We start from the raw sequence: 27,713 nt of genomic DNA, 5'->3' as shown, positions 1-27,713 counted from the left end.
ACGGAAGCATCTACTGGCATTAAAAGGAACCCAGTTTATTTTCCATTCCTTTCACTTTCACGTGATCTGGGAATTTTGAGACCTCAGCCCTTTATTTATTTTTTTTTCAATTTTTTTCAATTTATTTTTTAAGTCTGTTTATTTTAAGGGAGAAAGCAAGCAGGGCAGGGGCGGGGGGGTGGGGAGGAGGGGAGAGAATCCAAGCAGAGTCCACACTGTCAGGCGCAGAGCCCACTGCAGGGCTCCACCTCCCAAACCATGAGATCATGGTCTGAGCCAAAATCAAGAGTCAGATGCTTAATCGGCTGAGCCACCAGGCACCTCAAGACCCCAGCCTTTTCTTAAGCCTTACTTGTTTACCAACCTCAGGGCCATTCTGTTTGATGAAGAAGAGGATAGGGCTGGGACCCTCTGCCAGAGCCCAACCACCCGGCTGCCAAAAGGGATGAGACACCGACAGCCTCTTGCCCCTCGAAATCCAAAGACCTCAAAGGGGAAAAGAAATGCATCCGTTCTTCCTCTTTCTCCACGCTCCTCATTCCCTACCCTTCTTAAGTGTACAGAAGATGGACTATTTTCCGTATGTTTACTTGTGTAGGAACAGGCTGCAGGAGCAGGCGAGCAGCCGTGAAAACGGACCATTGGTGCCGCAGAAGCTCAGGGCATGAAGTGTCCTAAAGAGCTGTCCTGGGGACAGAGCCAAGCCCACCAAGGCCTGAGGAGGGTGGGTGGGGTTTGAAAGGCCAAGGAGGAAGCTTTAAGTGCCCAGTTGGTCCACTAGGCAGATTTCGAGTGGCAGGGCCAATAGGAAGGGATCTTAGATAGTTCTGCTTCAAGAGTTGGCCTTATCCAATGCTAACGTATTCTAAAACAATGGATGGTTTTCTTGATGGAAGAGAACTGAGAGTTCAGGAACAGACCCAAATATATGTAAGAACTGAGTAACAATATGGTGGCCTTGCAAGCCAAAGATTGGTCTTCAAATTGTTCTTGGGAGCCACAGGGCTCCTGGCAATGTCTGCTAAGGGAAGGCCAGGCTGGGGACTGCGGCAACCCAGGCAGCTCTCTGGTTTTGTTTCAGGTAAGTTTCATTTGAAATAAATGGTGTTGAGATGACTGGTTAATCATTTGGGGGGGGGGGGGGGGGGATGGGGGGGTGGAAAGAGGGTTCTGCCCTCTTTTAGCCATGTTTTTCTTTTTTCTTTTTTTTTTAATGTTTATTTTTGAGAGAGGAGAGAGAGACAGCACGAGCAGGGGAGTGGCAGAGAGAGAGGGAGACACAGAATCTGATGCAGGGCTCAAACCCACAAGCCATGAGATCATGAACTGAGCTGAAGTCAGACACCTAACCGTCTGAGCCACCCAGGCGCCCCTCAGCCATGTTTTTCTTGCCTTCTCACTGGAGGAAGAGGGTTTCAGCCTCTTTGGTCCTACTTCAGGGAGGCTAATAAGGGGGCCTCAGGTGGGTGTCCCCAAAGGTCAGGAACTCTGACCCTTCCCTCAGTGGATAAAAGGGCCCCCAGCGTAGATCAACAGGGTTTAGCCTTTGGTTTCCGCATATGGCTGAAGGTAGGTGTCAGGGTCCAGTCTGCACCTCTTTGGTATCTCAGTTTTAATCCAGGGAGGGGCTCTCTCTGATTGGCATTTTTCTTTTCATAGAGGGATGATGTCTGTAGTGGAGCAGAGTTGAAATGGGGCCTTTGTTGGCTGACTCAGAGTGTGTGTGTGTGTGTATCGGCAATGGGGGTATCCTGGCCCTGGCCAGAGTAGGGTATAAGAAAAGCTTTTTGGTGCAGGAAGGGGCAAAGCAATACCTTCTGGTTCTCTCACCCCCTGGCACCAGAAGGAGCTCTCTCTGGAGTTGGGAGTGGCTTCCAGTCTTACTGCCACCTTTGCATTCTTTGTGTCTTGCCTAGGCCATAAAAAAGTCACCCGGGGTCTCACCTCTCCCTTTCCACAGCAAAGGACCATGGGGGACTTGCCCCGAGCCCTAGTAAGGTGGTTTCTTCCTTCTCACTGGCCTCCATTCTGGGGAACTGTTCTTGTTTCTCCCCCTTAAGCCAACTCCTGGTCCTGTTGAGGGACAACAGAGGCTGTTGGGGGAGCCCTGGCCCCATCCTTGGCCCTACCTTTCTGGGAAGCTGTGCTTCCCCTTGCCACAGTGGTGCTGTCATTAGAAAATGCATGGCTGGGGCACCTGGGCGGCTCAGTCAGTTGAGCATCCAACTTCAGCTCAAGTCATGATCTCATCTTTCATGAGTTCAAGCCCCACGTGGGGCTCACTGCTGTCAGCACAGAGCCCACTTCGGATCCTCTGTCCCCCTCTGTGCCCCTCCCCTGCTCATGGCTCTCTCTCTCTCTCTCAAAATAAATAAACCTGTAAAATAAGACTGAAAGAAACTGCATGGCTGAAGGAGCGAGTTAGAAACAGCACGCCTCGGGCCACCTTAGCAGTCCACTGAGGGGGACAGCCAAGGTGGCACTTGGGCCCTCTCTCAATCCATCTTCTTCGGGGGATCCGGGATGCTCTCAGACAGTGGAGTGAAGCCCAGCAGGAGTCTGTGTCTCTCGTAGGCCTTGGTCTGCTTAAACATGGTGTCAGTCCCATGGAGGTGGTCCAGCACCCCCAGCACCCCGTAGCACTGGTTGAACCTGTTGGAGAGAGGAAGGTGCTGGAGGTCGGTGCGCTGACTTTTCATTTGCGTCAGCCTCACCCACTTCTAGGCCCCCCTACCCCACAACCGTTCCCAACCATGCTGACCACCTACATTGGAATATTCCAGGGAGTTGCACACATCCTGGGGCCGCTCTGGACTGAAAATCTATGATCTGCCTTTGAAAAGCTCTCTATGTGAGTCCAATACTCATAAGTCAACCTGTGGCAGAGCTTGGCTTGTCCAGGTAGGTTCAGGGACCACCTCCATCAGAATCCCCTGGAACACTCACTAAAATGCAGATTTCCAAGTCCTCCCCCCTGACACACACACACACACACACACACACACACACACACACAGTTTGATTCAGCATATTTGGAGTGGAACCCGAGAACCTGCATTTTATCAAAGTATCTTAGGTGATTATGGTGCTGGAGGTTTGTTGACCACACTTGAAAAAGCCTGGAGGCTTTCAGAGAGCACGCAAGTCTCCTTGAACTGCATACAGGATTCTTATGCATACATGCATTGTTGTGACAGTGTCTGTAGCTTACGTTTGATATTCAAAGGGTCCAGGACCTAAATAGAGGTTAAAAACACACAGCTGCTGGAAGACCCGGTGTCAGAAGGAAAAGAGCAAGGAGGTCTAGGTCCAGCATGGTCGTTATTTTCCCAACCTCCAGACCTCTCCCTTCACTAGCACCAGCACATTCCCCCCACGCCAATGGAGCCCAACACGGGGTATGAACCCACAATCCTGAGATCAAGAGCTGAGCTGAGATCAAGAGTCAGACACTTAACCGACTGAGCCACCCAGCCGCACCTAGCACTGGCACATTTAAACTGAGACATCAGGGTCTCTACTAGAAGCCTCAGGGGTGAAGGTGAAGGCTATTGCCCAGGGACCCACAGTGGGGAAGGAGGCCTTACCTGAGATGGTGGTAGTCATGGAATTCAGGTGAAGGCAGGAAAGGTAGGTGGTAGCCACAGTGGGAAACAGTGGTGCAGATGAGGGCCAAGGAAAACCACACGGCAATGGAGGACAAGTGGGAGCCCATTAGGATGGGACCCAGTACCACTGGCAGCATGTTGGAGGCCTGTAAGGGTAGGGCTGTTTGAAGGTGGACCCAAGAGAGATGGAGGGGACCAGTTGTGTGTCTAATTTGCCCCAGGGTGTCACCCAGGGTGTCTACTTTGCCCCAGTCAAGACTTCCTTGACTCAGATCTAGAGAAGCTGAAAGAGTTGCAGAACCTTGATTTGCCCACGTCATTTAGCTTTATAACTTTGGGACAAGTAATTAACTGTTTGAGATAAGTTATGTTGGGCATCTCACATAGCCTACCATAGGCCAGGCCAACAATAAATGGTAGCTGCTGAATGGGAAGACGAGAGAAAGGGCCAATGTCTAATTCTCTGCAGGAGACCTTAGGGTAGGGGGTTGGGGCCCTCTGCCCTTTGCCTCTGGGGAGAGCGGAGCTCTACTGACCACATGCTCGATAGGGTGGGCGTACAAAGAGATCACGCCAATGGGAGCTGTCCACTCATGGTGTTTCTTATGGATTTTCTTGTACAATGTTGGGTGGTGAAGGAGCCTGGGAAAATAGTTAAGTTAATAATCTGCCAATCTCCCTTTTCCCTTTCCCACCAGGCCATAAGAAACCAAAGGTAGGAACTAGGAGTTCTACCTATCAAGCAAAGTTGCAAACACATTGGACTGGCACTCAGACCTGCCTTCGAGCTCTACCCCCACCTCTTATGCTGCATCATTTGGATTACTTTGCCTCTCCCTACCTCAGTTGCATCAGCCATGGTGGGGATGATGCCCACAAAGGATTCAAAAAGGAAATGAAAGTGCCCTGCTGCACACATGAATGCAGAAGGCTCTCTTCTGGACGTTTCTCACTTGTTGCAACTTGTCAGTTGTGGCACAGAGATGTCTCCGTGTTAACTAATAAGCTTTTGAGGCCCAGTGGTGGTGGTCCTACATCTACAATTCTGAGGCCTCCATTTCCTCCCTTAAAAGTGAGCCCTAGGAGAGGGAGAAGCCAGCTGTGCTCCGGCAGGGCCCCGCTCACCGGTGTGAGTAGTAGAACAGGACTTCGTTAATCAGAGTGAAGATAGCCAGCTCCAGAAGGAACCAGTGGAAGGTGGGTAGCTCTCGGCGGCAGGGGTCTCCCCGCACCTTGATGATGGGATAGAGGAAGACCACCATGGGGACAGATATCATGCACTGGTTGAAGAGAACTGTGCGTATAGACTGGCGTAGTTTCATGGCATCCACCTGCATCAGGGAAGGAAGGAGGGAGATGGACAAGAGTGTGAGAAGTAGGTCTTTCCCTTCTAGAAAGTAGGCTGTACTGTGACCCGCTCACAGGAGGCCCTCACTCAGAGTGGATGCTAGGCATGATGTTTGGCCATAGCTGGCAGCCCCTGACTGCTGCCCAAGGTCTGAGGTGGAACCATCTGGCAACACGCCTGCCCTTGGAAACTCCCTTCCCGGTAGCCGTCTCCTAGACCTGAGCCTGCGTTCTCCTCCCTGCAACTGTCACCACTGTTCTCTGCATTTCTCTGGCCAGGCCCCACCTATTCCTGACAGGCACCTTAGGGCGCCTCTAGGGTGCTTGGAGAAGGCTGTCAGCTCTCAGGTTGATATCCTTATTCAGCCTCTGGGCCCCTCCTCATCCAGGAAGGCTTGATCAGAATGCAGAGATCAAGGTCCTCTGCCTCCTTATATGGCCCAGCCCCGTAGACAAGGCCCAGAGTGAAGCATTTGTGCAAGAATCAGTAACCCCCTGACCCTTCCCTTCTTCAGAGCACTGGGGCTCCCAGGAATAGCCCCATGACCACAGGTCACTTCTCAGGTCCTGAGGAGCTAGTGTCAGATTGGTCATAAGGGATTTCTCCCTGAGTTCTCTTTGTGAGCTGGAGGGGTTCCAGCTGCAAGGTAAAGCTGGGTTCAGAGTGATCCTCAGTCTTCAGGCCTTCCTCTTCCTCTAACTTTTGCAGGCACTGCATATATTGACTGACTGGAATCCACTCTCTATGCTTTCAGTTCCATCCCATGGTGAAACCAGGTCTGGCCAGCCTGGTTTGAGAGCACCATTAGACGAAGCCGTATACCTCTTCTGGAAACCTCTACCAAGAGGAGTGTGTCACATCTGTTTACTCCTTCATTTATTTGACCGATACTTCTGAGCACCCTCTATGTCGCAGGCAGTGTCCCATGTGCTGGGAAGGAAGCAATAGTCAAAACAAAGATTGCTTTCTTCATTGAGTTTATATTCCTGGCACCAGTAATTTTAAATAGAATGGTCAGGGTAAGCGTTGTGGAGATGGTGAGGTTTGAACAAAGAGATGAGGAAGGTGAGGGAAACAGATACCTGGGGAAGAGAGTCTTCAGGCCAAGGGAACAGCTGGTGAAAAGGCTGTCAGGGACATTGCAGGTATACTTGACTGCAGAGGAGCGAGCGAGTGAGATGGGGAGAAGTAGGAGGTGAGGCCAAAATGGTGGGGAGGAGCCAGAGCATATAGGGTCTTGTAGGTCATTGGGAAACTTTGATTTTTACTCCAAGGGAAATGGGGAAGGGGGGGCGGTCACTGTGAGAAGACAAGTGACAAGCTCTTAACAGGAATCCTCTGGCTGCTGTATTGGGAACAGACTGTAAAGGAGCAAGAATAGACACAGGGAGACCAATGACAGTTGCGGTAATATTGACAGAAGACAGTGATGGCTCAGACCAGGGTGGTGGCAGTGGAGGTAGTGAGAAGTGGTTGGATTCTGGAACTATTTTGGAAATAGAGCCAACACGGTTCCTGACAGATCGGATGTGGAGTATGAGGGAGAGAAAGTAGTTGAGGACCAACTAGAAATTGAGGCATTGCCATGAACTCAGACTGGGGAGGATGTGGGTAGCAGTCTTTGAGGGATCGATCAGAAATTCGCTTAGGGACATGTTGGACTAGAGATGTCCGTTAGACATCCACGTAGAGATGTCAAAGAGGCATTTGGCAACTTGAGCCTGGAATTCAGAAGAGAGTTCCGGGCTAGAGACAGAAATGTGTGAGCTGTCGGCATATAGATTGTATTTAAAGTCATGACACTGGAACAGATAAGTGAGGGTATGAAGACAGAGACAGGGAGCAAGGCCCAAGCCCTGGGACACTCAGCAGTAGGAGGCTGGGGTGGGGAGGGGCGGGGGGGAAGAGGAACCAGAAGGGCTGGAAAAGCCAGGTATGAGAAGATATAATAAGGATATAACAGGCCCACTAGTTCTGATGAGATAAGCCCACCTGCTGAGAGCTATTTAGGCGAAACAGTGCCGTGGTGGGAAAGGCCCCACCAGAGGAGGTTCAAAGAAGATGCGAGATGATAAAGGTTTGTGGCTATTTAGGAGATACAGGCTGAAGGATTTAGGGTGAAGTTTTGTAACGTCTAGAACTTACTTTCAGATGGTTAAGCTAAAAAGTATAGATGCATACATAGCTATATATTTTTACATAGAGATAAAGCAAATCCTGTAAAATATTTAGAATTGGTGGAGCTAGGAGGTGTGTAAATGAGTGATCATTGTACTGCTTTTTCAACTTCTGTGTCTATGCTTCCAGTTTTTCATGATTACAAAATGTCGGGGCGGGGGGAGGAGGAAAGCGGATGGAGAGGAACTGGAAACTATACAGACAACTCTTTCAAAGAGCCCGGTTGCCAAGGAGAGCAGAAATAGGAGTGGTATTGAGTCTGGAGGATGGGGGCAAGGGGGTTTGCTTTGGTTGGATCTTAAGATGGGAAAAATTACAGCATGTTTAATAATCCAGAGGGAAAGAGCCTAGGAGAGGGAGGGGGAAAGGGAAGAGAAAGGAGAAATTTCCTGAGGTAAACAAGAGGTAATAGGGCATAGCACTTGGAGAGGGGAGGAAGAGGTTAGCAACGGAAGCAAATAGAGTGCACCTGTTGTATCAGGTGGAAGGCGGAGCTGGAGTGGGGAAGTCTGTGGGATCTCTCTTCAGCTTGCCCCTGTTTACTTAGCGAAGTAGGAAGTCGGGGATGTGAGGAGGGAGGAGGAGCTTCGAACTGGCTATCCAGGAGAGTAGAGAGCAAGCAGGGGCGGGGAGCTGTGCGCCTGAGGTGGGAGCACTGGACCTAGAGTCCGGTGAGACGACGCCCCGCCCCGGCTCTGCTTCCTAGGGATGCTCTGCCCTCGAGCTAATCACTGCACCTTTCTGCGCCTCGGCTTCTGCAAAATGCAACCTGCCCTTCCCTGTGTGCCTCTCCGATCACTGTAGACGGTCACAATGAATGTCGTCATGGTAGGTAATACTCTTGACAGCTGATGTGGCCTGGTGGTTAAGAGTACGAGTTGGGTCAGAGAGCTTGAGCGTGAATCGTCTACCCATGTCCCACCTCAGAGCCTGTTTGATCATCTGACCCCTGAAGGCTATTACAGTACTTGGCCTTGAAGACCTAAGCCTGTAGCCAATGGTGCCTGGCAAAGAGACCGCCATGGTCTGACAGATGAAGGGCTCTCGACAGCCAAGCACTGGCTTTGATAGGCTCCGGTCCATGCCTGCCACGCTGGATCCGGGGGAGGCCCCCGGCTGGCTGGCAGCTATTGTGTCCAGTGAGGGGGGTTGTAAGCCCGGCCAGCAGCCCTGGTTCAGGAAGGGGCTATTCCGAAAGCCTGGGTCCGGGGCACTATTTTTCTGCTTTCTGGAGTGCTGGGCTGGGGCAGGATGCCCTGAATGCTGAGATGAGCCACCCAGGCACCTGGACAGCTAATTAAAAGATAATTGTCTTCTCTGGGAAAGGAGCCAGAATGTGTTTTGGGTGGAAACTGGACAAAGAACCCAGGGTTTAAGAATCAGCTCCCCACTGCACAAGAAAAGGCTCTTGGAGGTTGTCAAAGCACCAAGGGGGTGACTGGGCTCCAGGCACAGTGGGGCTCATTTCCCGTGGTGTGTAAGTCAAAGATGTATGTACTGGCCTTCTCTCCCTTCCCGGGCCAGGGATTCCTCATAAGCAGAGTCCAGGCCTTGTTCACTCTGGATCTGCTACGCACCAGCAGTTAAATGACTGGGGAGAAGGACCTGCTTAAAATCCAGCCACTGCCCACACATTCAGAACCCTCTATTCACAGTGGGCTAGCCACTGTCTCAGCAGCTGTGTCCCTCACTCATGACAGCTGTCATCCGCGCTTTCAGCCTCCAGCCACCGCCATCCCTGCTTCGGGTGGCCGAGGTGGGGGGCTGTCTAACACCTCTGCACTCAGCCCAGTGCCAAGCTGACCCCATCATTTTGGTTCCCAAAATGCTGATGGCAGTGCTGTGGGGGCAGTGCAGGCAGGCACAGAGCTGGGGCTGGGAATCAGGAGACTGGAACATTCGTCCTGCCTGGCTGGCTCTGAGAAGTGGGGCAGATTACTTCCTCTCTCTAAGCTTCTCAGCTGGGGAAGCCTTGTGCACAATAACTTGGCTCACAGTGGCCATGCTCTCTCCTGGGCCTGCAATGAGAATTTTTTTTTAAGTTTGTTTATTTATTTTGAGAGAGAAAGAGAAGTGGGAAGGGCAGAGAGAGAAGGACAGAGAGAACCCCGAGCAGGCGCCACACACAGTCAGCACAGAGCCCGACGTGGGGTTCGAACCCATGAACCGCGAGATCATGACCTGAGCCGAAACCAAGAGTCAGACCCTTAACCGACTGAGCCACCCAAGCATCCCTGCAGTGAGAATTTTCAGTGTGGCTTCAGCTCTTGCTTTCTGTGCTTTGACCAAGAGAAGCCACAGCAACACTCACTGGTTCATTCTGGCCAACTTGAATTCGGTAGCGGGAGATGAAGTTCGGTTTTCTGGCTGTGTCAGCCACCAGCAGAAGCCCATTGAAGCTCCAGAAAACCAGAGCAGGTACTAGGATGGTAGCTAAGGTTGGGAAGTAGAAGGCAACAATCAGAACAATTAAGGTTCTCACAGCACATGTATTAACCGAACACGAGCTTGATGGTGACGAAGGCTGCATTGTAGACAGTCCCTTACCAGGGAGGTCTTGGAGCTCCGGGCCATAGGGCCTACCTTTAGTCCTGGGGTGACCAACTAGCTGGGGGAACTCAGCCAGGTCACTTAAGGAGTGTCTCTATTGTCTTAGTTGTAAAATGGGGACAACAACCTTCTAGGTAGTTGAAGACAAAAAAAAAAAAAAAAAAAAAACAACAAAAATTTGTTAAATATAAATAAAATTTATAATACATGTATAACCTATATAATACAATAATAAATAAATAAACTACAAATAAATTTAGGTTGACATCTGGGAGTCTGTGCCCACTGAACCCTTTATGAATTCGAAGGAAGGTAGAAACAGAGGGAGCTCCTGCTATGATTCAGTTCCCAAATGAGCCACTGGACTAGGAGTCAGTTGGGAACCTAATCCCTATTAACCGAGCAGTGGGACTTCAGGAATCCAGTCTGCATTTCCCAAAGTGGAAAACTCATCTCTCAAGGCCCTCCTTGATTAAACAGCGTTCATACCTAAGTCTCTTGGAGAGCCATGGTCCAGACTAACGTGCCAACGGCTCTAAAAATCCCTGCAGTGGAGAAACCTATTTGACTTTGTTAAACTCAGCCTTTCCCAGTCTTTTTTTTACCCTAGAACTTTTGTTTTCTCAGGCCACTAAGAATAGGGTGGCCATGCATCCCTGTCTGCCCAGGATAGTTTCAGTTTACATCTAGCAGTCTAGCATAATTGTTAACAGTGCCTCATTTACTCTCACAGATGTCCCTATTTGGATGATAAATTGTATGGCCACCCCACCTATTCACATCCCACAGCACTGATGTTCTACAGGATACTTTCAAAAATGCTGATCAAGATTTAAAATTTAGATACGGGTTTTTTTTTGGATCCACATCCCACTTTCCTGGCAAAGTCATTCCAAGTATCTCTGATATCCAACTGTGAACAAACACTTTGTCCCCCCTGTTGGCAGTTATTGGAGTGACAGTACAATGTTACCTAACTCTTGTGCTGTTAATGCTGCCCATGGTTTGCCTCTTCCTTCTAAATATCCCAAGGGGCAAGGACATTTTACTTAACTCTATGCCTCTGTACCGCTCCTCCAGTACCCTTCTTGCTGCCACCAGAAACCCAGTGCCTGTGGCAGGTGGGATCTGAGAAATATTTGGCCAGCACTGTGGGGAAATATGATTAACACAATGTCCTGGAGAGCAGTTTGACAGTATCAGAAGGTATTAAAAAAAAAAAAAAGCGAGTGTAACAGAGACAGGAAAAAAGAAAAAAGGACACACATATATCCATACACACATCCTTTACTGCATTAAAAAAAAAAAAAATCGTAGTAGAACACTTAAGGAGCCTGAATGTCCATTTATAGGGAATGGACTAAATAGAAGAGTATCTCTATACGATGGATTAGATGAGGCAGCTAAAGATAATAAGTCGGTCTATACTAACTGACATGGAAAGATGTCCACAATCTATTCAATGAAAAAAAAAATGGTGTCTTAAAAGTTCAACCATATATCCAATATGTAAGACATTTATACTTATATATTAACTGTGGTTATTTCTTGGGTATGGGATTGGGTGAGTTTCATTTTCTTCATGCTTATTTGAATTGTCTGATTTTTATTTTTAACACTGAACATGTATTTACTTTTATTCTCAGAAATAACAAGCTTTCTTATTTTGGAAAAAAAATGTTAGGTCGGTAGTTGCCTGGTGGGCCATCCATCAGGGTGGCTGCCTGCTTGCGAATCCAAAAGCTCCTTGAGGGATATGGAATAAAAGCCCCAACAAGAGAAGATCTTGCACTTTCTTCCAGTTGTAACACTTAAAATTGCAAATACTTAACCTCCCTGGTATTTGCGTATCATTGGGGTGAAAGGTAGTTTTCCTATCACTGCAACAGAAATATATCAAATGTTTCACCACCACTTTCCCCATATACGTTTGCAATCTGCATTGTTCTTTTCAATGACTGCATAAGATTGCCTTGAACCTGTCATAGTTAATGTTTAGCCTGTTCTCAGAGTTCTCCTTCCAGCTGGAAAAAAATTGTCAGGGACGTTTTATTTGTACTTTTGCTTTGTGACAACTGGCACTTTTTTAAATCTCCCCTTCTGGACTATGACATAGCTTTTGAAATGAGGGAAACATTTCATCTTAAATACCTCTATGTCCTCCATATATATAAGTTTGGCACAGACTAACAGTAATAAATATTATTTGAGTGAATGAATGCGTCATTGAGGACATTCACTATTGCAGACAATGCTGTTATAAATACCTATGTTGAAATGATACCTTTTCTTTGGCTTGTTGACCGCCATTCACACTGCCGGTAAATATTGATTAAGTGACCACATGCTGTCAAGCCCCGAGAGCTAGATTTCACTAGATACAAGGACATAGTCTCACAGGATATAGAGCAGCTCTCTGTGCTGTGGACCTGACATCCAGAAGCAGGATTATTACTCTAAACATGCATTCAGTTTTACACAAATCACTTCTTTTTTTATTTTTCTATTTTGGGAGGGGGAGATCTCAAGTTCTTTTCTTAGATGTCCTTAGGCATCCATTACAGATTGCCCACAAATTTAGCACTCTTTGGGATTAACACTGTCTTAAATTGTAAGTCTTCATTCCTTGGAACAAAGAGCTGAGAAATCTCAAAATAGAGAAGAAAACAACAGAAAAAGAATTAAGCTATAATCATGTACCCAAGCCCTAAGCACTGGTGGTCTGGGAACCTCACCTATAATGTAGAGGATCCACTCCTTCCCTTCGAATGTAGACAGGAGCCTCTCCCATTGGGCTTGCTGAAAACAGCCAGAAGCATCCCAAAATCTCTGAAGTTGCCTTGGGAGAAAAATCATTCAGGTTTCTGGGTGAAGCTCCTTACCCCATGCTCTGCCTCCAGACCAGCAGCACCCTGCCCCCAGCTCCAGAATTAAAGCTGGTTGTGTAGACTTACCCTGAGACTGAGTTCGAGAAGGCCACAAGCAAGAGAAGGCCAGAGCCCAGGATGAAAGCCGCCTTCTTCATGGAGCCCCAGATGCGTTCCTCCTAGAGGAGGACAAGAAAAGTGTGAGGCCCCAGCAAGCCTCCTACCGTCACGGCAGAAGTCACAGCCCACAGTAGTGAGCTGCTACCCAGTCCTGGCAGGAATGATGTGGGATCAGGATCTCCACCACGTCAGCGTGGTGCATTGGTTGACTTTTTCCCAGCCTCTACGGGAAGTTCTTCCTGAGCAAGAGCTCTCAAGCTGTATTTGGGTGTGTTTATAAAAATAACTCAAGGTTGGGGGAGGGAAGAGAACAAACCTGACCCCAGAGAAACTAGCGAACGGTTTTGTCACCCCGAGAGGGTCAGGTGAGCCTCCCGCAGTGGTAGGCTTTCATAACCAGTCCTTCTGTGGAACAGAAATGCCCATCACTTATCCGGTGGAATCACCCGGGAGCTTTTAAAAAATCCCGATGACCGGGTTCCTCTGCAAGCTGATTTCCTAGGAGTCTCCAGGGTGAGACCTGGGCTTCTATGTTTCTGAAAGCTCCCTAACTAATTCCAGTAGGCAGGCAAGGCTGAGTCAGCCATCACAGAAAGATCTGCAGTCTGTGATGAGGGCATAGGGACTTCACTGTGTTCATGGGCCAGGCCTCTTTCCCCATCCCCATCACCCTCTTGCTTGTGAAGGAAAGAACGAACACATGTTTTGACTTTTAATAAGGCCTCTGTTTCTGGTGAGATTAGCCTGGGATGCCAGTGGGACAGGATAATGAGAAGTTCTAGGGGCAAAGAACAGACCCTTGGCAATCCCTGGTCCCTTACCTATGCTCCTCCAAAAGTCTAAAGCAGAGACAGATCATTGCAAGCTCGATGGCCAAACAAGGTGCCAGATTTGGAGAGGGAAAAATACTGGCTGTCAGGTGTGTCACCAATTTCCATTGTACCATGGACAGAAATTACAAACGTCCTTTACATGTTCTATTCTAGATCTAAGCCCAGATGGAGTCTGGTTATATTTCATGGGACAGAACTGGATGGTGGCCTACAGGTATGTGCCTGAAGCTTATCTGCAGTTTGTGACTTGTACCACGTACACAGGGTCAGGGGGGTGCTGTTGGGGGAAGCCGATCCCATAGGGACACTACGTTTTAATCCAGACTTTGGAGATCTGAAGGAGCAGCTTGTTTTGACTGACCCATTCACAGCAATCTGAACCTGCACTGGATTATTTATTCTCAGCGTACCCCATCCCACTTCCGATCGGAAGACCAAGAAGAAGTAAATCATTTTCCACGGCTGGTGAAAAGTTTTTGAAGTGCTGGTGCTCCTCAGGGTCTTGAACTCTGGAAGTGAACTTTTCCCTCTCTCCTGGAGGGCTTGATGGGCAGGACCAATCAGAGGAGCTTGTTCTTTTAAATAGGCCACTGAAAGGTCGCTCTCAAGCTTGCCAGACATTTAACTTGGACTTTGCCTTTATTCCTTTTTTAGTATTCAGAGGATCCTTTTCATGAACTTTTCCAGATTCACTAGGAATCTTTCATTTCAGTGTAATCAGATCAAGTTAAATGAAATTAAAAACCTCAATTTTAGGGTCACCTGGGTGGCTCAGTCAATTTAGCATCCGACTGGCTCAGGTCATGATCTCACAGTTCGTGGGTTCGAGCCCCGCGTCAGGCTCTGCACTGACAGCTCAGAGCCTGGAGCCTGCTTCAGATTCTGTGTCTCCTTCTCTCTCTGTCCCTTCCCCACTCCCACTCTGTCCCTGTCTCTTTCAAAAGATAAATAAACATTAAAAAAATTTTGGGTGGGAATGCAAACTGGTGCAGTCGCTCTGGAAAACAGTGTGGAGGTTCCTCAAAAAATTAAAAATAGATCTACCCTATGACCCAGCAACAGCATTGCTAGGAATTTACTAAGGGATACAGGAATGCTGATGCATAGGGGCACTTATACCCCAATGTTTACAGCAGCACTTTCAACAATAGCCAAATTATGGAAAGAGCCTAAATATCCATCAACTGACGAATGGACAAAGAAATTGTGGTTTATATACACAATGGAATACTACTTGGCAACGAGAAAGAATGAAATTCTGCCATTTGCAACAACATGGATGGAACTGGAGGGTATTATGCTAAATGAAATAAGTCAGTCGGAGAAAAACAGATACCATATGTTTTCACTCTTATGTGGATCCTGAGAAACTTAACAGAAGACCATGGGGGAGGGGAAGGGAAAAAAAAGTTAGAGAGGGAGGGAGCCAAACCATAAGAGACTCTTAAAAACTGAGAATAAACTGAGTGTTGATGGGCGGGTGGGTGATGGGCATTAAGGAGGGCACCTGTTAGGATGAGCACTGGGTGTTGTATGGAAACCAATTTGCCAATAAATTTCATATTAAAAAAATAAAACCTTAACTTCATGATAGGCTTAGCCATTTTTTTTTTTCAGTAGTTGTGGTGTTTTCTCTCTCTCTGGCAGCCCAAGGGAACAGAATAGAAACAGCCCAAAGGGCTCTGTAAAGTGCAGAAGTTAGCTGGGGTCGAGAGCCGCTTCCCAGTCCTACTTTCTAGCCCCCAGTGGGCCTCTCCTGTCTCTGGAGCAGTTACAGAAAGGGTGGTTTCAAAGGCCTGAGGCACGGGACATTCTTAGGGGCCGAGGGAATGGGAGCACAGTTAGCGGGCTTTTGGGCCACTCTCATGCGGTCCTGCTCCCTCTCACAGGCAAAGGGGCTATGGTTACATGGCAGCCTGAAGTCCAAGGGTTTCTGCTCAGCTACTGAAATGAGCACCACCACCACCAATGTGTCAGCGACCCCTAAACCTTGGGGGAGACCTCAGATACGCAGCACCTGCAGATATGGAAAGAGTCACGGGCTGCGTTCTCCCCAGCTTGGGGAAGCGGGGGTGGTGCTGGCATTTACCTGTTTGGGCTTCTCCTGTCGCATACTTCCGGCTTCTCCCTTCATCTGGAATAAGAAAGCACCCCGTGAGTCATGATGTCATGTTCACGTGCAACCAAGCAAGTAGAGAATGAAGAAAGTCAAGGTGAATGGCTAGCCCTGATTTAAAAAAAGAAAATTAAGTTTATTTATTTTGAGAGAGAGAGAGAGAGAGAGAGAGAGAGAGAGAGAATCCCAAGCAGGCCCCACACTGTCAGTGCAGAGCCCAACATGGGGCTTCCTCCCACAAACCATGAGATCGTGGCCTGAGCCGAAATCAAGAGTCGGAAGCTTAACTGACTGAGCCACCCGGGTGCCCACCAGACATGATTTTTAATGCTGGGTACTCATTAAAAGTCACCTGGAGAGTTAGAGAACCTCTGTCTGGGCTCCACCTCTGGAGACTGAGTTGGTGTGGGCATAGGTAACATGAATCACAGAGAGCAGGCAATGGGGGACTCGATCTTCGTGGAACTAGCTTTCCAAGAGATGGGCTGTGACTAATCCTTCTTTTGAATAGTTTCACTCCCAGCCTCAGCACAACCCTGTCTCACTCAGAATAGATCTTTCCTCCACATCTCCACAGTATCCTAACTGCCAATGGCCCACAGCCCCAAGGAGCCAGGACTGAAGCCAGGACTCTGCCTGGCTGGCTGGGACAGCTTACACAACCTCCGGAAGTCAGGTTACCACACACGTGGGCTGCAGTTTTAATGCCGATGAAAATTGAAGCATTTTGCAAACTGTAATAATGATTCAACGTCTCCAGGACACTAGGTTTGCCAGGAGCATTCAGACCAGAAACCAACTGTGTATTTATCTATAGGAATTGTTAAGACAGCCAGTCTTGAAATCTGATACCTTCCTCAAGGTCATGTCAGAAATGTGTCTATCACTTATTAGTTTTATGATCGTGGTCAAGATGTGTTCTCTGGGCCTCAGTTTCCTTAGCTGTGAAATGGGAATAAGAACAGGGTATCCCACTCATGTGATTTCTGCTGGGAAGCTGTACGCGCCATGAGAACAGGCTCTCTGTGTAGCTTTCCATGGGCCTTTGCTGAGTAGGTGCTTAGCATAGGTAGCGTGGATGAATCGAGCAGAGGGTCTGGTTCACTGGGCCAGTGTTTCCCTAGATGTATCTCAGGAACTCCTATGAGTCATCAGAGGTTTGCTGAAACCCAGATTTACCGGCTACACTCTAAAGCAGGGTCTCTTAGTGTGGAGCCTGGACACCTGCATTTTAGACTTGTTCCCGAGGTGATTCTTCTGAGGGACTTTGCTGCCAGCCCTGGCTAGGTATGCCATGTGCTGTGAGTTGGTCAGGATAATGGTAGGAGAGTGAGATAAAAACTGGCAGCAATCACCTGAGGTGTATGGGTCACAGGCTGGCCCCGGAAAACATCTTCTCACCCACTCCTACTCCCATTCCCTCTTCTTGGCAGAAAACTGAAGCTGGAAGTTTTGACTGCTGCAGGACAGTACTTCCCTAAGTCTACCAACTGGGGGAGAGATCACCAACATGATGAAATTCAACTCACGTTTAATCAACTAAGTAAGCACCATCCATTGGGTCCTGCTCTGAGCAAGGCCCCGCGGTGGTACTGAACTCTTTATATACTATGTTTTTTCCTATACATGCATACATGTGATAAAGCTTTATTTACAAGTTCAGCACAGGAAGAGATCAACAACGATAAAAGTTATAACAATATACTGGAATAAAAGTTATGTGAATGTGAGTGATCTCTCTCTCTCTCTCTCTCTCTCTCTCTCTCTCTCTCTCTCTCATTCTTTCTCAAAATATCTAAGATCCTTCCGGACAGAAATCTTTTGTCCACGTTCATACTCCCCAGCATTGCAGCCGTGATCCAACTGCACCTGCCACAGACTTGCCTTTGCTCATGGTCACTACAGTTTGGTCTCAGGCAGCCACAGCATCAACGTTAGCCTTTATTCTCAAGAAATTGCTTGGTTTTCCTGACGGCTTGCGTCTTTGGTATGTGTTCTTGCAACTACTGTGCGCCCTTCTGAATGCATTTCCTAATCTTGGCCTTTTCCAGTATTATCTTGGCATTCTGATGAAGTTTTTTTTTGTGATGAACTTAAAGCGTTCCTCCATATGTGAAACAATGCCATGACTTCTCTGGGAACGTGGCAGCCTGGACAGTGACTGGATTTGGCAGTCGGGGGTGGCTGGGGATTGCACTTGCCCTGAGTTGCCAGCCAGCTTGACTTTGTTGAGTGTCTCACCACCTGTTTTATTGTAAAGCTTTAATAATGACAAATGTGGTGCTAGCCTATCAGTAGGCAGACATATATAACAGGTTAGAAAGTCCAGAAACAGACTAAATCTATATATGTGTATATACATATATATGGGAATTTAGTAGATGATAAAAAGAAGTCATTATAAATGGACTTTGAATTGAACAGATGCTGAACCTCCCCTATGATAAGAGAAGTGTGAACTGAAACTACGAGAGATTATTTCTCACCCATCAGCAGGGCAACAATCCAAAAGTTTGATTGCATGAGCTGCTAGTGAGGCTGAGGGGACTTTGAAACTGTATTTGTTCTCTGTGTGTCAACTATACTCAAAATAAAAAATGTCTTTATTGATATGTAATTCACATACCATACAATTTACCCATTGAAAGTGTACATTCATGTGGCTTTTAGTATATATTCACAGAGTGGGGCATTCACCACCAGGACTGATGTTAGAACATTTTCATACCCCACAGAAAAACCCTGCACCCTTCAGTCATCAATCTCCAGTCCCTCTCTCCTTCCACCCCCACCCCAGCCCTAGGCAACCATTAATCCACTTTCTGTCTCTATGGATTTGCCTATTCTGGGCATTTTTCTATAAATGGAATCATACACTATGTGGTCCTTTGTGACCGACTTCTTTTACTTGGCATGTTTTCAAGGTCCATCCAGGTGGTAGCATGTATCAGTATTTCATTTTTTTTTTTATTGCCAAGTAACATTCTATTACATGGAGAGATCGTATTTTGTTTACCCAATCATCTGTTGATGGACATTTGGGCTGTTGCCACTTCGTGGCTATTACGAATAATGCTGCTATAAACATTCAAGGACAAGCTATTGCATGGATGTATGTTTTTATTTCTCCCAGATATGTACCTAGGGGAAGAATTGCTGGATCATCTGGTGACTACATTTAACCTTTTTGGGACTATAAAGTGGTCACACCACTTTACATTTCCAACAGCAACGTATGAGGGCTCTAATTTGTTTATGTCCTCACCAACACTGATTATGGTCCCTGCCAAATAGTGTCATAACTATGACTGTATTTGTCATCACTATTTCTAGCTGAAGAGCGTTACAGGGCACCTGGCTGGCTCAGTCAGTAGAGCTCGCAACTCTTGATCTCAGGGCTGTGAGTTGGAGCCCCATGTTGGGCGTAGAGATTACTGCATACGTACATACATACGTAATACATACATAAGTAAGAGCATTACAGATCATCTGGTTCTGCCATGTGACAAGGGTGAAGAAACCTAGATAAAGGAGGCCAGGTGACTTCCCAGAGTTTGTAGAAGGCACAGCCAGGATCAGAGCCCGGCTTCCAATATCTCTAAGGATATTTTATTCTTTTGTGTTTGATTGTACTCAGTTTTATTATTCTGGATGCACGTTTACCAGCTATGTCCTTAGGAAATACTGCTTCCCTTTGACTCACACTTCTTATAGATTACTTAGGCTGGAGAAGGGAAGAGAGAACAGTGACCTATGAAGTGCCTTTAGGGGGTTAAGGAGTTAGGACAGCAGAAGGAGGTGAAATAAATGTAAGCCGCTTGCCATCTCCAGGAGATGACGTTATGCAGCAGGGATGCAGTTAGTTCAGAGGAAAGGTCTGTCGAGGAGAAAAACTGGGACATTGGATACCCAGTCAGTGAGACAGCCTCTGATATAAGAAAAGGCACCAGAGTGGGGCGCCTGGGTGGCTCAGTTGGATGAGCGTCTGACTTCGGCTCAGGTCATGATCTCATGGTTGAGAGTTAGAGCCCCGAGTTGGACTCTGTGCTGACAGCTCAGAACCTGGAGCCTGCTTCGGATTCGGTGTCTCCCTCTCTATCTGCCCCTCCCCCACTCACATTCTGTCTGGCTCTCTCTCTCAAAAATAAACAAACGCTGGGGCGCCTGGGTGGCGCAGTCGGTTAAGCGTCCGACTTCAGCCAGGTCATGATCTCGCGGTCCGGGAGTTCGAGCCCCACGTTGGGCTCTGGGCTGATGGCTCGGAGCCTGGTGCCTGTTTCCGATTCTGTGTCTCCCTCTCTCTCTGCCCCTCCCCCGTTCATGCTCTGTCTCTCTCTGTCCCAAAAATAAATAAACGTTGAAAAAAAAAATAAAAAAATAAAAAATAAACGCTAAAAAAAAACCCAATAGCCAAATTATGGAGACAGCCCAAATGTCCATCAACTGATGAATGGATTAAGAAGTATATGTATACACATGTATACATGTATACACATATATACATGTATACACATATATATACATACATATATACATATATATGTATATATGTATATACATGTGTATACATGTATATACATATATACATACATATATACATATATATGTATATACGTATGTATATATGTACGTATATATACATATATATACATATGTATATATATACATGTATACACACACATATATATATAATGGAATACTACTTGACAATGAAAAAGAATGAAATCTTGCCATTCACAACATGGATGGAGCTGGAGGGTATTCTGCTAAGCGAAATAAATCAGTCAGAGAAAGATTATGGTTTCACTCACATGTGGAATCTGAGAAAGTTAATGGATGAACATAGGGGAAGGGAAGGAAAAATAAGATAAAAACAGAGTCAGAGGCAAACCATAAGAGATCTTAAATACAGAGATCTTAAATACAGAGAGAACTGAGGGTTGATGGGGGTGGGTGGGTGGAGGACTGGGTTAAATGGGTGATGGGTATCAAGGAGAGCACTTTTTGTAATGAGCACTGGGTATCCTACGTAAGAGATGAATCACTGGGTTCTACACCTGAAGCCAAGACTACATTGTATGTTAATTAACTGAGAAAAAAAAAGGATTCCGTTGACCTCTCCCTTCGATAACAGTTTTCTCACTTGTCCTGAGCAATTCCTGTTGGCCCGATTCCGAGTTCGCTCCACATCCTCAATGTGGATAAGGGCCCATTCCAAGAAGCCACCCTCTCCCCAGTGATAAGATTCTTTGACGATCCAGGGTTATTTTTAATCTGGCAGTTTGCTGCCTGGAGTTCTGAAAAGCACAGATCTCTCAGCACGAGGAAGGAAGTGGTGCTAATACCATTTTGGGGCTAAGCCTGTCAAGTGCCTTAATGATAAGGAACCAAATGTCAAAGGAAGCACCTCAAGCTGAGAAAGACTTGGGGATCTAAACGTCTGCAAACCGTTTGCAGACAGGTAGAACCTTCCTATCACCATGAATTTCCCTCTTCAGTTCTTGTGACAAAATGGGAAAGGTTCCATTGACCCTGTTGAGATAACCATCCCTTTAGGGAAAGAAATGGAGGGACTGGGGTTTGTCTGTTAAGCTTTCAAAACTAACATACCAGGGGAACTTTGCTTACAAGTAAGAGTCTCACCATTATCTTTTCCAAGAGCTTGCAAAGCTAATTTGATCTTTAGAAGCTCATCCATTCCTTTCAGGAATTTTTATGAAGAACTTATTTTGTGCAAGGAACCATGGACATGTAAAGATAAATGAGAAACTTTCAGTTTAGATACATAAACCCATCATTCCAAAGTCCATGTGGAAAGTACTGGGCTAGAGGTCTGGACCTGAACTGAGTAGATCAGGAGATCTGACACACCTAAGAAATCTTAAGAGGAGGACAATGCCAAGGTTTTCTCTGTGCTCTTAGACATATGGTCTCCAACCTCAAAACTGAATCTTTTCCTCCTATATTTCATTTTAGCTTATCCAAGGGATGCTGGGTTTTAGTCAGATCATACTTAAAAAAAATCAAGATAAATGTCACAAAAATAGGCACAAAGATCAATGGAACAGAATAGAAAACTCAGAAATGAACCCACAGTTACACGTGGGTAATTAATCTTCAACAAAGCAGGAAAGAATATGCAATGGGAAAAAGACTGTCTCTCCAACAAATGGTGTTGGGAAAACTGGACAGCAACATGCAGAAGAATGAAACCGAACCGTTCTCTTTCACCATACACAAACATAAGCTTAAAATGGATTAAAGACCTAAGTGTGAGACCTGAAACCATGAAATTACTGCCTTTGCTTTCCTTGAAGAAAGTAATTTCTCAGACATTGGCTACAGCAACTTTTTTCTAGATAGGTCTCCTGAGGCCAGGGAAACAAACGCAAAAATAATTACTGGGACTACATCAAAATAAAAAGCTTTTGCACAGTGAAGTAAACAACCAAACTAAAAGGCAATGTATGGAATGGGAGAAGATATTTGCAACCGACATGTCTGATAAAGGGTTAGTGTCCAAAAAATATAAAGAACTTCTAAAACTCAGTAGCCAAAAAATTAATGATCCAATTAAAAATGGGCAGAAGACATCAGCAGACACTTCTCCAAAGGCATACAGGTGGCCAACAGACACATGAAAAGATCCTCAACATCACTGATCATCAGGGAAGTGCAAATCAAAACTACAAGGAAATAGCGCCTCACACCTGTCAGAATGGCTAAAATCGATAACACAAGAAACAACAGGTGTTGGCGAGGATGTGGTGAAAGGGGAACCCTCACGCGTTGTTGGTGGGAACACAAACTGGTGCAGCCATTGTAGAAAACAGTATGGCGGTTCCTCAAAAAGTTAAAAATAGAACTACCCTATGATCCACCAATTGTACTACTAGGTATTTACCCAAAGAATACAAAAACACTAATTCAAAGGGATACATGCACCCTTATGTTTATAGCAGCATTATTTACAATAGCTAAGTTATAGAAACAGGCCAAGTATCTGTTGATTGATGAATGGATAAAGAAGGTGTGAGAGGTGCCTGGGTGGCTCAGTCGGTTAAGTGTCCAACTTTGGCTCGGATCATGATCTCACGGTTAGTGAATTCAAGCCCCACATTGGGCTCTGTGCTGACAGCTCAGAGCCTGGATCCTGCTTCAGATTCCGTGTCTCCCTCTCTCTCTGCCCCTCCCCCACTCACGCTCTCTGTCTCTCTCTCTCACACACACACTCAGAAATAAATAAAACATTAAAAAATTAATTTAAAAAAGATCTCTCTCTCTCTCTCTCTCTCTCTCTCTCTCTCTCTCACACACACACACACACACACACACACACACAGTGGAATATTATTCAGCCATAAAAAAGAATGAAATCTTGCCATTTACAATAACATGGATGGAGCTAGAGAATTTTATGCTAAGTGAAATAAGTCAGAAAAGGACAAATAGCACATATTTTCACCTATATGTGGAATTTAAAAAACAAAACAAGTGAGAAAAAGGGAAAAAAAGGGGGGGAGCAGCAAACCAAGAAACAGACTCTTAACTATAGAGAACAAACTGCTGGTTGCCAGAGGGGAGATGGGCAGGACATGGGGGAGACAGATGATGGGGACTGAGGAGGGCACTTGTGATGAGCACATGGAAGTTTTGAATCACTATATAGTACACCTGACACTAATGTTACACTGTATATTAATTAACTGGAATTTAAATAAAAACTTAAAAAAATCAAGATAGATGTATGAATCTACCACATGGATATCAAAACTGCCATTGGAAATATTCCCTACTCCATTATTTAGTTCTCCGAAAGAAGCAACATACTTCGTATGAGGATACAGATGATAAATTCCTACAAAGACATTAATGTACAGTTTTCCTCTTTGAAAGCAATGGTAAGTTTTTTTTGTAAAATGCAAACAAATTTTAGGCAATCCATTTTGGTCCCCTGATCCCTGCCTTTTTGCTTTGACTGCCAGTAAGCTCAGAGTTAAATTTAATATTCAATTGCACTTTGGGATATTTTTTTCTATTATATAATCCTGTATAAAAATGATGTATGTACAAAGATGTTCCGTGTGACAGTTTATAATGGCTAAAGATTAGAAACAAGTTAAATATCCATCAGTAGTGATTGGTGAAATAAACTATATAGAACGTCCAGTAGTGAAACATTTGTAGCCAGTAAACGATGTGTGGAACATATGCATGCATGTGTGTGTGTGTGTGTGTGTGTGTGTGTGCTGTTAATGCAAGCACAGAATAATACACAGAATATTAGACTATTGCTGGAAGAATATCTAAGAAACCGGTTACAATCGTGGCTTCTGGTGAGGTGAACTGGGCGGCTGGGGGGACAGGGGAGGAGGAAGGGTATCTGTTTGCTACGTGCCTTTTGAATTCTGTGCCACAAGTAATATTTTACCTATTCAGAAAATTACAGAACTGTCCAAAAGTTTTAAATAAATTCAATGCCCATTCGTAGGAAACATTGTATTGAAGCTTTGTAGGGTAATTAGCTCTCCCTGTAATTAGCTCTCCACTTCTCTAAATCAGATTAATTTCAATTTCTGAAAGGCTTTGAGAAGTCTTTGTTTCCCCTGAAAGTGTACGCCAATTTTTCCGTGTTCATTTTCCAGGAGAGAAAGATTCATAGCTTTCGTTAGATTATTAAAGGTGACTATGATGAAGAACTAGTGCCCTGTTTCTTCTTCTTCTCTGTCTCTGCCTCTTTCTTTCTTTTTTCTTTTCTTTTCTTTTTCTTTTTTCTTTTTTTTTTTTTTTTTTTTTTTTTTTTTGCTAACAGCTTTACATGATCCCAAAGCAAAGCAATGGCAATAAAGCAGCTGGTTCTTTTCTCTACAGATCACAATGCAAAACAGTATGAAAGGTATTTATTGAATGCCTGGTGGTTTCTAATCAGTTTTTACTTATTTGCAACCATTCTGTTGTATATATCCCTTATTGGAAGCTATCTCAAATTCCTTTGAGATGGAGACTGGGTATAAAGTATAAATAAACAGAACCAGATATTAAAATTAAAAACAAAAACTAAGCCTAGGGTGACTGTTCAGTGAGACCTTGACCCTGGGAGGAGGCAGCCCTGCTTGATTCCAAAAGGCAGAGTGCTGACGCCCAATGTATCCATGTTATGGAAACTGAGTGTGGCTGGCCTGAGTGATTAGGGGCTGATATATAAGCGGGACCTGGGAACCCTCTGCTCCAGGTAAACCTTCTGGCCAAAGGAAAGGTGACTGCTTACGTTCTGATGGTGGGAAGGCTCTTTTTGGCTGCAGGAATCACAGCATTTAACTGTTGACCTCTGATTTCACTAGAAGCAATGAAACATTTCCCAGCAGGCCATTTGTTCTTTGGCTAGGCTACTATGCCCACATGCTATCTCCCAAGATACTTGTCTAGGTGGTTGACCCTTCTAAGCTACACAACCCCACATTCTGTTGACTATTTTATGCCAAAGCAGCTTGTCTTCTGTGTCTCTCTACACGCTAGCAGACATGTTTTCAGTTTTAAGTGGACACAGTCTGTCAGAAAGGTTCTAGGAGAGACCCCAAACATGGCAGGCCGATGTGTCTTCAACCAAAGACATTCCTCAACGTTGCTTGCCAATGGTCGTGCTCAAGCTAGAAATTCTGGCAAACAAAATCAACCACAATGATTACATATTTAATTCAATATCCTTCTACTTTAGAACAATGAATTGATTTTGCTTTAAAGGGAATTTGATATATATTGTGAGATTACCCAAATTAGATACTCTTAAAGTATGGTTCTTTTGAAAATAAGATGATTCTGACTAGGCAAGCTTCTTACTGCAGAATCTCCAGCCTAGGAAAGTGATTAACAGTGAGGCTACAGCTGATGTTCATGACCTCCGAGAATCTGAGCAGAAGAATGGGCAAGGCAGAGATTGTTTAATTTTAAGTTTTATCTGCTGCCTGATTCTTTCAGATTTTCTCTCAGATTCTAGGTCCCTGAATATTCTGCATGGTTGATGAGTGCTCCCATATTCTAGGTATAAGATACAGCATCTTTATAGGACTGTGCACTGTTCGTTTGTAGACATTTTGTGAAATTGTTAGAATTATTTACTTTTAGAGGAGAAAAAAAAGACAAAAAAGACCTCATTGATCACCTAATCTACCCCTTCTATTTTGTAAGCCAAGAAGATAGGCCTCTGTAGCAGAACTGGCTTGTTTCAAACTCCACACAGTTTCTGGAAAAATCCAGGCTTCCTGAGACTTTGCCGGACACTGCATGTGTGTCTGGAATAACACAGATTCTCCTGTGTGAGTGGGAAATGACCCTGGGAGAGGGCTACGGACACGACTAGAACTAGCCCATTACTTCAGCGGGGCTGTTCGTATTCTTGGGAAAAGCTGAGCAGTCTGCCTCCAGGACTGAGGACACTGACCGGAAATGTACTTACACAGCTTAAAGCCTCTGGTGAGGAAGATTCTAGGGAGCTGCTAAGAGCAATGTCTGTATGCAAGTGAGGATTTTCCAGATGAAAAGACATGCATTCAAGAAGACGAAATGCCTGAAGGAAAAGGTTAAGCTCCAAGCCAAAAAGACCGTGAATCTGGATCATTCTACAAGTGTTCCTCTCACTGCTTTTGCTTGCTGCAGGGGACTTGCACCCCTTGAGTTAACTGTTCCCACTTGATTGCGTGCCTGTGACAATGAGCTTGCCTTTGTTTACTGTGAGATCCGCAGCACCAAACAGATACTCGGGAAGTATTTGTTGAATAAATGAAAGAAGGGGAATTGAATAAAAAGCATTGTTTTTTGCCCTCGTAAGGTGTCTAACATTTGTTATTAAATACATCAGCCCCTTTTCCTTGTCCTTGTCCTAAGTCCTTTCCTTTCTTAAAAAAAATTTTTTTTAAAGCTTATTTATTGAGAGAGAGACAGAGAGAGAGAGAGCACTTGGGGAAGGGGCAGAGAGAGAGAAAGAAAATCCCAAGCAGGCTCCACACTGTCAGTGAGGAGTGGGGAACTCAGGAGCTGTGAGATCACGACCTGAGCCAAAATCAAGAGTTGGACACTTAACTGACTGAGGCACTCAGGCGCCCCAACATTTCCTTTTCTAAGGCCAGAGGCTGATGCTTGGAGCATTGCTGTTTTACCAAACTGAATTGGATCTTGCTATCGCAACCAGAGAAATCTAGTTGGAATTGCACATAAAACTGAAGCAAACCACAGTCTATATCCTGTCTTGCTTGCCTGAAGCCCCAGAGGGCCTGTGTGAGCACCCTGAACACCACCCCCATCTACACACACTGGCTGCACCCTCTCGCCCAGTGAGCTTGGGAGAGTCCTTCCAGAGGCACTGCCTAGCTGCTAGTAATTCTGAAGCTGTTGATAAATCCTTACTTAGGACGTTGCAACAAGACAGCGTTGACGTGGCTGCCCACTCTCAGCTCACACACATTTCTTGGTGCTTTACAGTTTCAAGACATTTAAAACGGGCTGCGTGCCTTCCAGGTGATCCTGGCAGGTTCGAGAAGCAATTTGATGGCAGTTGTGGGAGCTGTGTGAGAAGCGATTTGATGGCAGACTTCCCGTTGGATTTTGCCCTTTCAAGTTCTGACTTGAGAGCTTCTCCTTTATTCACCTGGTTGTGAAGCCAAATCCAGTCCAATCTAACAGGCCTGCCTGTCAATTGCTAGAAAAACAAGACCACTGAGGAGGTGAATGGTACAAAGGCAGAGGATGCATACCTTAGCGGGAGGTTTGTAGGGACTCCGCCCTAAGAAAACGTCCCAGGACGTTGGTGGGAGGCAAACCTCACCTGTAGGGTAAGTGGAGAGGCCAGGGAGGCAGCAGAGGTGACCAGAACATTCTTTGCCTTTAAGTGAACTCCGATGCGTCCTGACCCTGGCAAACCGCTGCCCTCCCCAGCAGGTCCCACTCACCTGCGCAACGGGCCGATTCCCAGCTCCGCGGAGGTCACTGCTCAGTCTTTCCCTCTCTTGCCTTCAGCCCCTACCTAAGCGGCTGCTGGCTGTCACTGCACCGCCCATCCTGGCAGCTCTTCGGTGATCGAGTTACGAAGCAGCCGACTGG

The 27,713-nt window shown here is 45.9% G+C and overlaps 1 protein-coding gene across 1 annotated transcript; it reads right to left on the bottom strand.

Moving 5' to 3' along the window:
• Nucleotides 1–14: 14 nt before the first annotated feature.
• FAXDC2 (fatty acid hydroxylase domain containing 2) lies at nucleotides 15–27,713 on the bottom strand. Its single transcript, XM_011285891.3, has 9 exons — nucleotides 27,563–27,713; nucleotides 15,594–15,638; nucleotides 12,639–12,730; nucleotides 12,420–12,523; nucleotides 9,446–9,567; nucleotides 4,734–4,939; nucleotides 4,145–4,250; nucleotides 3,588–3,754; nucleotides 15–2,652 (listed from the first exon to the last, which is right to left on the bottom strand). The coding sequence occupies exons 2-9, from the start codon at nucleotides 15,636–15,638 to the stop codon at nucleotides 2,496–2,498; spliced, it is 999 nt and encodes a 332-aa protein (XP_011284193.1). The 5' UTR covers nucleotides 27,563–27,713; the 3' UTR covers nucleotides 15–2,495.

The sequence above is a fragment of the Felis catus genome, chromosome A1 (assembly GCF_018350175.1).
Source record: "Felis catus isolate Fca126 chromosome A1, F.catus_Fca126_mat1.0, whole genome shotgun sequence".
NCBI classification, from domain to species: Eukaryota; Metazoa; Chordata; class Mammalia; order Carnivora; family Felidae; genus Felis; species Felis catus.
This window is presented reverse-complemented; position numbering and strand designations above follow the sequence as displayed.